Genomic DNA, 13,669 nt, shown 5'->3' on the forward strand with positions numbered 1-13,669 from the left:
ACAGACCTACATGTGGTGATGCCGAAACACATGTGTTTGCACATAAATTACCGTTTATGTATGCGCATGCATGCACAGGCATAAACAAAAAACACGCAGACACAGAGCTATGCATGCAAGCTCATCCGAGAAGTCAGTTCACAGCACACAAAAACGAGCACATTTTTACAGAAAGAGACATAAACCTGTCATTCCAAATCACATGATTATTTTCTTAAATGAACAACACGCTGATTGGTTGCAGCTGTGGCCACATATTAGGCCTGATGTCAGAGCCAGTGAACCAATGCTGACATTAATGTGAGAACTCCTGTCCCTTGAAGCTTAAACAAGAGCCTATACTGACACTACTCTGCTACTCTGCAGTTTAATTAATGCAAAACTTTGCTTACTTTGCTGCTTACCTAACGTACAGTCTGCGTCACTCAAGAAATGAGTTGTCTTTGTCAATGTTGCAATGACAGCAATAAGCTCAAGTTGAATTACACCACGTTCTCTTGCTGCATGAGCAGCTTTTCTATTTTTAAGCCGCCCGTGCCACGTTTGGGTCACTTTAAATACAAATGACAGCTTTCAAAACAAACACAGAATTACAACTAAGTCTTAAAAAGCCTGACATTTACCAAGGCTCGTAATATGGCTGCTCCTACTGAGCTCATTGGCAGTCCCAATTACACTGTTGTAGGACCAGGACCTGCCACACTGAGTGAGAGGGCCGCAGCCAGGCTGAGCGGATGCTGGGAAAACACAGTAGGGTCTGCCGTTAGCGGCCTGTGGGAGGTTCGCCCTGTATGTGAATGAACACCTGGATTAGTGGGGTCACCAAGCTGCTGAGGAAGGAGAATCCTAGCCAAGCAAGCCATTTTACATTTTACTTTAACTGCTTGTCTTATAGTTCGTTTTCCTCTGCTGGTTTTAGAGGGGGCAGCTGGAGGGTCCAATGGGAGCACAGGAGAGCAAAGAAAGGACATTTTTGAATCCACATACACTATGTAGGACATAGGCGTTAAAGTAGCAGTTATGCCATTCTATTTTTATTTTATATAAATCTCATTCACAACCACAAAATGACACCCATTTATGTTGAATAATAAAAAAAATAATAAAAATTTAAGAATGTAAAACATTGTAAAGTCAAAACATTGCTTTGACTTCACATTAAGAGTGCAATTTTCTGGTTTAACCCAAGAGTAAATTCTGTAATAGTTTAATAAATAAAAAATAAAAACAAATCTATTTACTCCTCTGAAAGGTGGCTCTGCTCAGTCTTTAATAAGACAACCTTGACTATACTCTGTGTGCTTTGAAATGCAAGCTAAACAGAGAGAGTGCTGGCCCTTTAAATGGAGCTCTGACTAAATGACACGCTAAGAGATGAAGACTAAAGGTGCTAATGGATGACGACCTGAAAAAATGGTTTTATCTGAAAAGGTCCAGGACAGTAATAAATGAAATAATAATGCTGGGCACATTAATCCATTCTTGTGCTTAAGAGGCGACCTCAGCCCATCGTTTGATCTGTGCATGAGGGCATAAATGTACAAAAATGTGTGCAAATACATTTTTGTAACTTCTTTCTTCACTGATCACTTTTTATTTTTACAGTTGTCAATTGTTATTTTGACTAGAACTTAAAAATCAAGTTTAATTGCAAATATGACTAACTTAAAGTAAAAGGAGTGAAAAACAAATAAACTCAAAGGGAAAAACACATGTAGACAGATTTGTTTGAAAGTAGCGCCATTTAAATGATAGTTTATGTTTTATTTTAATCATCAGAGACGTGTTATTTTTCTTTTTGACTTTTCACAACTTGGTTATCCTGTAGTTTGTCCTTCCAAAAGGAAACAAGGAAGGATTACTTCCTGATTTAAGAACAAAGTCACTACTTCATCTTGGGATGATTTTGTTTCACTTTTAGTTTAGACTGAACTGTCTAAGCAACTCCTATTTAACAGTATGAGCTGAACAAAAGAATCCAAATACCAAAGATATGAAAACCAGATCCTATCAACAGACAACACTGACATCTACTGGTAAAAATCAAACACAACAACAGAAATAAAAATCTTCAGTTGTAAGTTCATTTATCCTAAATTAAGTCATATTGTAACCTAAGTCTATCATTTCTATCACCCAACCCCTCATCCCTACCCACACACACACACACTTTGGTATTTTATGTGTATCATATTCTAATTTCAGTGGGTGTGTGACAAAATAAGTGTCCAGATGTACTCAGTTGAGCATGCATTATCAGTATAATTTTAAAACATACATTTTCTGCATTAGCACATGTAGTTACATCAGTATTTGCAAATTATTTATACAGAACTAAGAAGCTAGAAAATAATAAGCTGTTATCATTTATCAACACCCCAGTTTTTATTGTCTCAAAATAAAAAACTTGTACTCACAGAGGGGTGAATTTTATATCTCAAAGACAAAAAATGTATATGAAATTGAATATATTCTCTGTAAATTATAATAAATTATACACAGTAAAATGACATTGCAAATGCATTTATTTTTTCTCCTATTAATGATATTTAATTTAGCTGAACAAATAAACCGCTGTTATGCACTGATACAGAACAGTGCTGCCATCTAGTTATCACAAGAAAGAAAAACATAAAAATGTAAGTGGGTCTTTGTGAATAAGAGAATCGAAGAACAAAAAAAACATTTAACTTATTTTTTTAGTTTAGCTACACATGGAGAGTAAATTTATTAGCTATTAATTAGATAACAGATCACAACAGATTCTGCTTTAATTGACATATTGAATATGCAGATGGATTAAGACAATGTTTGTATATTGCTTTATGTGTTCACTGAATTTTGTTCAACACACAAAAATAATATAAACTATTGCAAGTCATAATAAATCAGATTGTTTATCTGTATTTCTTGAAATGACATTGACAGTTAAAATGATGATGACAGTTTGTGTTAAAAATATTTCATTTTAATGCAAAAAGGGAAACAACAGTTATAATTGCCACTTCATGGATGTAACTTTAAGGTTTAACACAACAATGTTTCAGCATGGTAACACAAGCTTAACATCACCAGTTCATGATATTTGAACAAGCAAACCTGTGTTATACACTGATGTGTTGAATGAAAGTCAGAAAATTGCCTCAGCAACAAATTATAGCATCACTAAGAACCTGTGATTTGTTCTTTTATTCATTTTTGCTTCTCAGTATCTTCTCTATCATAGCACAAAACTCAGCAATTACTGGAGGATTCTGAGTTTCTTCAGGGGAACTGTCAGAATCTTTCCACTGAGGTAGTTGAAGCTTGAGCAGCATCCAGAACCATGTACCTCCACAACTTTGAGCTGCGGAATCACTGAGCTGTGTCTAACATTTTCTGTAACTTGCCAGAAATAAAACTCCAGCAATCAGAAATGTGGAGGGAAAGATTTGGATTTTTTTCTCAAGCTCTGTTTCCTCTCAACATCCTGAGTGCAGCTGACTGTTATTGCGAAAAAAGTCTGTCTGTATCTATATACTTATAGACATATTTGCCAGGTAGCATAACCTGTTTGGGAAGAAACATTTACAGACACTTTAAATATTTAACCTAGACACATCATGTATATTTTTATTACTCTTTAGTCTTTAGACGAGAGGCAGGCAATCCTGGTCCTCGAGGGCCACTATCCTGCATGTTTTACTTGTTTCTCTGCTCCATCACACCTGATTCAGTGGTTGAATTACCTCTTCATGTTCTGCAGAAGCCTGTTAATCACCCACCCATTCAAATCAGGTGTGTTGGAGCAGAGAAACGAGTAAAACATGCAGGATGGTGGCCCACGAGGACCAGGATTGCCTACCCATGCTTTAGCCTTGCAGAGACGAGTCATCATGATAAAATTCTTGAGAGCTTTTTTGTGAAGCAATGTCCAAGTATACTAAATACCATGTTGGGTAAACAAAAGAATGCTGTGTTAAAAAGAATCCAATTGACCCAGCACTGGGTCAAACTTTTTAAGCCAATTTGTGGTCAAACCAACCCAACCTATGACCCAACGGCTTTAACCAGCATCTGAGTTTTCAGGTTTTAGTATGTATAGCTGAGACAAATGGCAGCAGTAGACATCTGTTCATCAAAGAAAGAATGGATGCTAATATACTTTCTTTATCTGATGCACTCTACGGATTTCTCTATATATCTCCTCACCTTCTAAAAAATTGTACTTAAGCACCTATTTGTGCTCTAAAACACTTTCTGTTGGGTTTGCCAACCTTCATCCTTGGATTAGCATTAGACTATTAATCCCCTATGATAGAGTGTCATCTCCATGCTGATCACTGTTAAATGTCAACCCCAAATCAGCACCCAACAACGTTAAACAATATCAAGTATTGATGTTCTTCTTACTGTATTCTGAATCCAGCAGCTTGGTGTTCAGACCATGCTGTTGTCTTTGGGTTTACTCTCACCATCCTCGGGAACCTGTGAACGAAGGAGGTAATGCTCTTACAAAGAGTGATCGTCGCATGCACTGTGACAAAGGTCACGAGGGTGCATGGAGTCTCATCCTCTTTTATTAACTGCAATAGCAGAATAATACGTAAGGGTTTAGAAGATTAGAAAGTACAGCACTGAGAATCAAACAAGGTAGGAGTGGAGAGAAGGCAAATGAATGCACATTCAAATCAGCATTAGTCAAATTCCTTTCAGCTAAAAGCTTACGAACTTCACATATGGAAATAAATCTGACTTGAGGTAATGTTCCTGCCCGAGAGCCTCACTGGACCTGTAAGTTGCAAACTGGTGCACTAACTTCATAAAGAAACCTTTTAACTGCTTTAGGATTTAAGACGACTCTAAATCAGTCATCCATGTGTAAAACTGCAGCTCCAATGTGGAGTGAAAGAGCTTCTTTGTGAATGCAGATTTAGTCCCTGCATCAAGTCTTAAGCGAAACTGAAAGTGTCTTCATGGGAGATGGAATGACATGAACTCCCTCACATGAAACATGAGAACTGTTAGTTAAAATCTTTTTTTTTAATAAAAAGCAGCAGGGTGCAAACAAAAGCACCTTTACTCTCTAGACATTCTCCAATTAGACTGGTGTGGTTGCAGATCAAAGCTAGGATAATCCTTGGGTTGGATAGTGTGGTCTCTATACGGAGCTGAGAATGAGTGAGAACCGAATACTGGCTGACACACAAGTGTGTTAGTGAGTTAACAGGGGGAAGACAGGAGACGATTCAGAAACAGAAGAGATAGCAAAATGGACGAAGATGTGAAACAGATAAGAGAATGAAACAGCAGCGACTGTAAACTGGAGAAGGAGAGTGAGGGAGGAGAGGTTTGTGGTTGGTGCACTGGTTTGTGACGTCAGCAGCTTGTTGGATTGAGGTGCTGGGTCCTGCTGATTTTAATCCTAACTCATTAAGGAACCGAGAGCAAGTGCCTGTTTGAGCCCTCCGGGGAGAAGAGAGAAAGTGGCTTGAGACGGAAGGAACAATCCATCAAGGGAGATAAGTGGATTTATTTCACAGCTTGTAGGACACAAAAAGGGAAGATATTTTAGTTTTGATTTTCAGTCTCATGCCTACTTTTCCTTGTTTGTCCTAAACGTCTCTGCTTGCTGTCTTGACTTGCGGCCTGGTCAAAGCATGCCCACTAACGGAATTAACCGGGCTCTGAAGCTTCAGTTTGGTCTAATTAACTATGGGAGCCGCTACCTGACAGCTGAGGCCTTCGGCTTCAAAGTTAACGCTTCAGGCATCAGTCTGAAGAAGAAACAAATTTGGACCTTGGAGCAGGACGAGCAAGATGGTCAAGTTGTCTTCCTACGCAGCCACCTGGGACGTTATCTGGCTTCGGACAAAGATGGGAAGATCACATGTGGGGCAGAAAAGCCTGACCCTGAATGCCGTTTCCTCATAGTGCCCCAGTCTGACGGTCGCTGGGCGCTGCAGTCAGAACCATACCAGCGTTATTTTGGAGGCTCAGCTGACTATCTGTCCTGCTTTGCTCAAGCCATCGGGGAGCAGGAGCTCTGGGCTGTTCATCTGGCTTTACATCCACAGGCCAGCCTCCTCAGCGTGGCACGTAAACGCTATGCCCACCTGTCTGCCTCAGATGGTGAGATCTCAGTGGACAGCAACATCCCCTGGGGGGTGGACTCGCTGGTCACCTTGGTGTACCAGGATGGCAAATACAACCTGAAGACCTGCGACAGCCGATTCCTCAGCAACGACGGCAAACTGGTGAAGGAGAACAACAGCACAACCAGCTTCACACTGGAGCTGAAATCTGGCAAACTGGCCTTTAAGGATTGCGATGGGAAATATCTGACCCCAGTGGGCCCCACAGGAACGCTGCGCTCCGGTCGATGCTCCAAGCCTGGAAAAGATGAACTTTTTGATCTGGAGGAGAGTCACCCACAAGTAGTATTTCAAGCTGCCAACAAAAGATTTGTTTCAGTCAAGCAAGGTAATAAACTATAAGGTAGTCTTTAGAAAAGTATGTTAGTTTCATGTAATCACAACTCAGCTCCAAGTAACTCTTTTGTTTCAAACAGAACATGGGTTTCTTTCAAATTTAGTGTTGGTATTTACTGATTTAAAAGGTTAGTAATCATTTAAAATGGTTGAATGATTCGATTTGATTTCATATGAATGTAATTTAGGAAATCTTGAACATAACACAAGGTCAGGTAAAAGTTTTTTAAATATAACAAATGGAGAAACAAATATAAAATGCTCATATGTTTGCCAAAGATGAATTCTCATGAAAGAAAACAGGACATTGTGAAGATCACTCTAAAAACCTAAAAACTGACATGTTGATATTCTTCTTTGCAGCAGACATAGATTTTTGAGCTGTTCATAGTTTATTTTACACAGTTAAATAAACTATGAGATGTTTGTCTGATGTTTCAGACAACATCAGATGCTCAATTTTACTTCAGTTTTGAGTTTATTTTACACTTTATTTTGATGTATCCCAAACTTTAATTTCTAAATTTGGAAAATTATAATAAAAATGTATTCACTAGACAATTTAAAGGATTAGATTTTGCAGATTTTGATATTAAGGTGAGCTTAAATAAAGTTGCTTACTTGTACAATGTCACAATGTACCATTTAACACACATAGAAGTGGATCAGAACCATTATTAGGCTTTGTGGGCATCATCTGACTTTTATTATCATCCTGCTTTATATTATTATATTTGATTCTTCAAAAAGATTCTTTTTCAGTCATAAAAACAGCAAATCTGGAAGCTAACTCAGCTTTTTTTTTTGTCTACATGTTGGATCCAGAATGCTGGTAGCCATATTGTGGAGGTCATTGTGGTAATGGGCTTTGTCATTTTCACTGTGTGTCCTTTAAAGATTAAGTAGTGTGCAAATGACTCCAGGGCAGATCTGAGCTACAGTGGTGTCACTTACTGCCAATAGGCTTTAATTCTTGCAGCTACTCGCACTTTACTATCGCCCATTAAGTGAAATTCTCATAAAGCCTGATAATATGGTAATAAAGCAGCAGCAGGTTTATTTAGACATATCAGTGACATGAAGCCTGCACTGTGTCATCTGCTTGGCTGAGTTTAATTGTGTAGTGTGAAAAAAAAAAACAGGAGCAAATTTTGTTCTCTTGCATCTTCAAACCCACAAACATATTTATAGCATGTCTTTCTTTTTATATTTGCAAACTTACTTGACAATTCTTTGGCACTAAAGTCGATTTTTAGGTTAACTTTTGAACACAGGCATTGTTATGCTTATGTGTGAATAAATGCCTGCATTGTTAATTTCTAAAAAAGGGAACAGTTCATCAAACTTGTGCTCCACCTTTATTAAACAGGACAATAACATTATTTTTTTTACAGTATTTGGGCTTGTGGCAGCTTCATGTTTTTTAAGGCCCAAGGCACTGAAAGCTGCTTAGTGGGCCCTGCAGTGCAGATTTGCATTTCACCACTGAGGGAATTACAGCGTGCGAATGAGCAGGAAGGATGGAGGGGGTGACTGAAGGGGATTAGCGTTGTAACGGGATTAAAAGAAAGGTTGAAGGATATTTCTGTGGCACCTAAATTAAACTACAGCAGACACAGTTCAATTACAGGCTATGTGTCTGTGTAATCACAGCAGCTGACACACCCTACCAACTAGAGTTTATACATGTGGATTAAGTAAGCAACACCGGACTGGATGCAAGTGAAGCATATGAGTTTAAAGAGCAGAAGATTCAAAGACTATAAACAATGACACAGTTTGCTATTGTCTTCAACTGTCTCTTTGCATACAAAACAAATCACAAGGTACTGAGGGAATTTGCTTAAGAGCAAAAGTTTACACAAGGAAATCTGTATGGTTCACAGACAGCCAGTAAACATTCATTTAAAATGATTCTTTTCCCAAATTATTATTTATTTGTTCATAAATTATTATTTATTTGTTCATTCAACCTTTCCAAACTTAGAAGAAGAAAAAAAAAACTCTAATGCTGTTTTTAAAGTAGGAAACAAAGAGCAAAAACATCACAACATCAAAATAATGTTACAACAAAATCTCCATATCAGTCTAATTTGTTTTTCTTATAATCTGGTGAGCAAGATTTCCTCTCAAAACCCTTTTTATGCTTAAAGTTTGATAATATTTAGAAAGTTCTCTTGGGAAAAATGCAAAAAATATAAAATGATAATTACTATTAAAGGGATGCTATTATTGCAAGGAATTGTGTTTTTTATTCCACCCTAAAGTTTTATCTAAAAATTATATAGTTTATATAGTTTATTTCTAAACCTTGTATGTTACTGTTTGAAATTTGAACCACTAGATGTCACCAAACTGTGCATAATGGACTCAGGAGAAATTTGCAATTTGCTTAACAAAACAGTTCAAAAGAACTTCCAAGGTGACACATAATATTTGTTCTTAAATGACGCTATCTCTTTCACAAACCACCATCTTCTTAGTAAATACTTAAAATAGGATAACTGTAATAAACTACTAATACACCTGACTAAAGATAATAGAAAATAGGAGGCTCTTCAGCTCAAAGGGAGTATTTAAACAACTAGAGTGGAAAACAGAAAAAATAAATAAATAGAACAATTAAGCAACAAAAATATCTGAATCAAGAATAGTAAATGATGATGTGTTTAACCTCTAGGGTGTTACATTTAATAAGTGAAAATCATAGCATGAAGAAATGATCAAATAAAATAATTTATTTGGATAGCTAACCTTACTTGCTGCCTACGAGGAGGAAAACACCTTTAATGAGTCACTGTAAATAACACAATAATATGTGATACAGGAAATATACCAGAATAGATGTAATTACTGCTGAATTAATTCTGTACCTAAACTTTGAATTAAACAAGATTAGATTCAAAAATCGTTCAGGGGGTGGGGGTATTATAATTAAAATAAATCTAAAAAAAAAAAAGCCCAGTTATTGCAAATGTCTCTTCCTTCCTTATTACCAGGAGTGAGTATCTCAGCCAATCAGGATGTGGAGACAGACATGGAGACGTTCCAGATGGAGATAGATAAGGAGAGCAAAAAGTCTATGTTCAGAACCAATGGAGGATCCTACTGGACTTTAGTGACTCACGGAGAGATCCAGTCCACCGCCACAGATGTGTAAGTAGCTTTAAGGGCTATTAAAGAAAAGATTTGTATATGAATAACACATAAATGTATTTACAATAATGTTCTAGTATAACAGACACCTATAGGACAAGCACATACTAACCAACTAATTTACACAAAGCGTATATAGTTATTGTTGTACTGTTAGACTTTATTTTAGGCAGTCCATTATCTTGTTTTATATTACTGTCGCCTGCTGACAATAATGTTCTTGCCTGTATCTGCCAGTGTGTGTGTTTGTGTCTCTGCCTGTTACCATAATAGCTCCTGAACTCCTGGCCAAATTCTCATGAAACATGCAGAAACTAATCACTGGATGTATGTGCGACTGATTAACTTTTGGAATCAACCCAACTCAAGATGGCTACAGCAGCTAACTGGCCTTGGCCTACACAAAAAAATTATTTATAAGCCAGTGAATTTTACAGATATTGAGGTAAAATCTGATGTGGCAATCACAACACGTACTCCAAGCACGAACAGAAGATCACTCGAGATATCATAATATCACATGACATTGCCAAAAATAGCTATAACTTCCTCATTTTTCAAGATAAGATGATCCTAGCTTAAAACTCTGGCATGAAAGATGACAGGCAATATCCATTCCTTCAGGGAAGGCCTTTAATTTTATTCTTTCTTTCTTTTTTTTTCTCCATCTGCCTATTCATGTTCCCCCTCCAGAGAGGTCAACACAATGTTTGACATTGAGTGGCGAGGACACAGGGTAGCACTCAAGGCAAGTAATGGGAAATATGTGTGCACAAAGAAAAATGGGCAGCTCTCAGCGGTCAGCGATACAGTGGGTAAGTGCTTTCAGACAACTCACTTGAGATTCAGTACTGTGATGGTCTGAAATTATTGCCACAATCTGTTCTATATCGGTCCATACATGCACGACGAGCAACATGTATCAATCATTGCAGGTGATGACGAATTATTCCTGATGAAACTCATCAACCGCCCGATGCTGATCCTCCGTGGAGAGAACGGCTTTGTGTGTCACCACAAGAGCTCTAACACTCTGGACGCCAATCGATCTGTCTATGACATCTTCTCATTGATCTTCAACAACGGAGCCTACAATATAAAAAGTCAGAGTTTTTATGTATGCATAACATGCTCTTTAACACCTACAGTCAGGGCAAAAAGGGGGAACAGTCAAATTTTGTTGTAACGTTTAACTTATTGGCCTAAAAAAGATCATTTGCTCTTCACCAGGTCCTAAAATGAAAACCTTAGATGAATGACAATATGTGACAGGCTGTATTTATTTTAATTAAAGACAAGCCAAAATACTGAAGTGATGTGTGGAAAATGATTCACTACTCTGTGCAACCAACTTTAGCAGCAATAACTTGAAGCAATCATCTTCTGTATGACCCTATCGCAGCCCTTCTTTTATATTCAGGTCTGGATTTTGACTGGGCCATTAAACACCTTACTTTTTGAGGCATTTTATTTCAGATTTGCTGCTGTATGCTCCAGATCATTGCCCTATTGCATGGCCCAGTTTTGGCTAAGCTTCAGCTGTCAGGCAGATGGCCTCATATTTTACAATGATACTTTAGTTTGTGGTGGAATTCATGGTTGACTCATTCACCCCCTTTCATGAAACACTTTCAAGCTGAGCCTGAGATGCCTTCTTTCCAGCTTGGTGTGATTTATAAAACAACTAAAGTGGATTGAGGGGCTGAAGTCATCCCACCACTGTGAGCCATTAGGGAAGGTAGTCACAGAGCCAAAATAGACAGTATGTGTAAGAGTAAGCTGGCATTGGAGCATAAGGGTGTGATATAGTCAGGCAAACAGCCTGTGTGACCAGCCAGCTGTGGAATTTAGAGTGAGAGATGTCCAACACCTATTTTATGAGTAGTTCTCCATTTCAGCACTGCTGTATGAGCTGCACCGTTCCTACGGCTTCCTTTGTGTAAGATCACATTGTTGTGGAATGTGCCTGGCTCAATTTGCACATTTGTAGATGGCCAGAGGGCATCTCAAGGGTGACTGGTCCTTTATGACCTTGAAACAGTTTTATGTATTAATGACTCTCTCTGCATTTTGGCTTTAGTTTAGTTTTGTCCTGAAACCTTGGAACTAAGAGGCATGCATCTGACTTTACCATGGCAGTCATTTTATTATGTTATTAAACAGCATGTATATACCATATATCTGACTTTATTTGAACAAATAATTGAAATGTAATCAATTGATATCTATCTGCAGGTGTGAATGGAATGTTCTGGTACGTCTCAAGCAGTGGCCTCGTGAGCTCAGATGGAGAAAAGTCAGAGGACTTTTTTCTTGAGTTTCCAGAGCATGGACGCATCGCCATCAAAGGCTCCAATGAGAAGTATCTCCGTGGAGACCAGGGAGGCACGCTTATGTGTGACGGTGCGTCTCTTGACGCATCTTGCCTGTGGGAGTACTGATGCATTCTCACAAGGTTCTCAAAAAGAGCGTAATATCAAAGGTGCAAGACTTGCTTTTATCAGCTCTAATGAAGTGGACTGACAGCATAACTTGCCTGTTTTTATACTAGGAACCCAATTCCATGTTTTTGAGGTTTTTTTAATTGGAAAAATGTGGGAACATGTAGAAAAATAAGTGGGTATTTTTGTGGGTACTTTTTTTTGTGAATAATAGATGTCTTTGAAATGAGAAAAAAATGCCATAATCAAATGAAATGTTAGTGCTCATCCCTGTAAATTTGACAAATTTTCTGTTTAGTGTATTTATAAAACAGGTTTTTAAAGGCAACAAATGAAAACTATCACATTCTACAACTAATGTAAATCCTAACAAACAAGATATATATATCAGGCAATATATCAATGCTGATGCATTTTGTTCTTTCACAAAATAAAAGGATATAATCTCTGCACAAATATTTAACTTTTTTCTGTGTAGGCATTAGACTACATGTGACTAGACAGCCATATCGATCAGGATCTCACTTTTACAATTTTCTTTATTTTGAGTCATTTTTTATACATGTTCAATAAAAAAAAATGGTATTGAAGCAAAACAAAAATAACACATAATTGTCTAGAAAAACAGTAAATGACTGAGCCAGTGGGGTTTTCATTTATACCAATGGACCATTTACAGCTTGCATAAAAGAGCAATTATGAAGTAAATGAAGTGGACATGAAAGAAAATGACACACACACCTCAGCAATACTGTCAGTACACATTAAATCCACAAATAACTGAGGTCAGGTTTGCAGAAAGTGCTAAGTTCAGACATGTTTTGGCAAAAAAAAAAAAATATTACTAGTATTACCATACAAACAGATCAGGAATGAGCAATAAACCAAAGAGGAGCACACTTAAAGCATTTTAATGTACTTGCTGAGAAGTCTGAAAGTGCTTGTCTTGTGTTTTGCCTGGGGGCCTTAGCCACTCTACTTTTTTATAGATTCCTATGCCAGTTTTTATGTCGCAAAGTGGGTGGTAATATAAATATATATATATGTATGTATATATATATATATATATATATATATATATATATATATATATATATATATATATATATATATATAAAATGGATTTTTATTGCATATATTTTTCTGAAACACAGCTAAATGGCTTACAATATTTGACAGCTATTTGACACATTTTAGACAAAAATTGTCGGACAACTTGAAACTCCCATGAAGGCTCGCAATATTTTGAATATAAATATGAAATGCAGACAATTGATTTATCAGCCATGTGACTGTGGGTTGTAATTTGTAAGCAAACTACACCTTCTTTAAAGGTACGAGAAAACTTGTTGACAGAGCCGATTTATCTTTGAGCCAAGAACATCCAGCTGATAAGAATCCCTTTTATCTTCTCAACACTTCCTCAAACCAACAGTTCCTAAGTAAATAGCCTCCTTTTGACTCAGTCTCGAGAATGAACTGACTATTTCTTAGAATCAGTCACATTAACAAAGGCATAGACTTTGTTTGCACCGATTTTCATCTTCAGCACACAGGATAATCTAATGTTGAGTATAATTACCCTTGTAGATTATAACACTT

General features: G+C 37.3%; 1 protein-coding gene across 1 annotated transcript; it reads left to right on the plus strand.

Moving 5' to 3' along the window:
• Positions 1 to 5,422: 5,422 nt before the first annotated feature.
• On the plus strand, positions 5,423 to 13,096 carry fscn2a (fascin actin-bundling protein 2a, retinal). The gene is made up of 5 exons (XM_017425288.2): positions 5,423 to 6,462; positions 9,470 to 9,626; positions 10,320 to 10,441; positions 10,562 to 10,729; positions 11,862 to 13,096. Exons 1-5 carry the CDS (start codon positions 5,640 to 5,642, stop codon positions 12,065 to 12,067), a joined length of 1,476 nt encoding a protein of 491 aa, XP_017280777.1. The 5' UTR covers positions 5,423 to 5,639; the 3' UTR covers positions 12,068 to 13,096.
• Positions 13,097 to 13,669: the final 573 nt, after the last annotated feature.

The sequence above is a fragment of the Kryptolebias marmoratus genome, linkage group LG12, assembly GCF_001649575.2.
Source record: "Kryptolebias marmoratus isolate JLee-2015 linkage group LG12, ASM164957v2, whole genome shotgun sequence".
Taxonomy (NCBI): domain Eukaryota; kingdom Metazoa; phylum Chordata; class Actinopteri; order Cyprinodontiformes; family Rivulidae; genus Kryptolebias; species Kryptolebias marmoratus.

What these genes read in the sequence shown, in the direction of transcription:
- fscn2a (XM_017425288.2), top strand. Translation starts at nt 5,640, where the DNA reads ATGCCCACTAACGGAATTAACCGGGCTCTGAAGCTTCAGTTTGGTCTA. An exon ending in ATTTGTTTCAGTCAAGCAAG is followed by an intron (nt 6,463 to 9,469) that starts GTAATAAACTAT and finishes CCTTATTACCAG; the next exon opens with GAGTGAGTATCTCAGCCAAT. An exon ending in CAGTCCACCGCCACAGATGT is followed by an intron (nt 9,627 to 10,319) that starts GTAAGTAGCTTT and finishes TTCCCCCTCCAG; the next exon opens with AGAGGTCAACACAATGTTTG.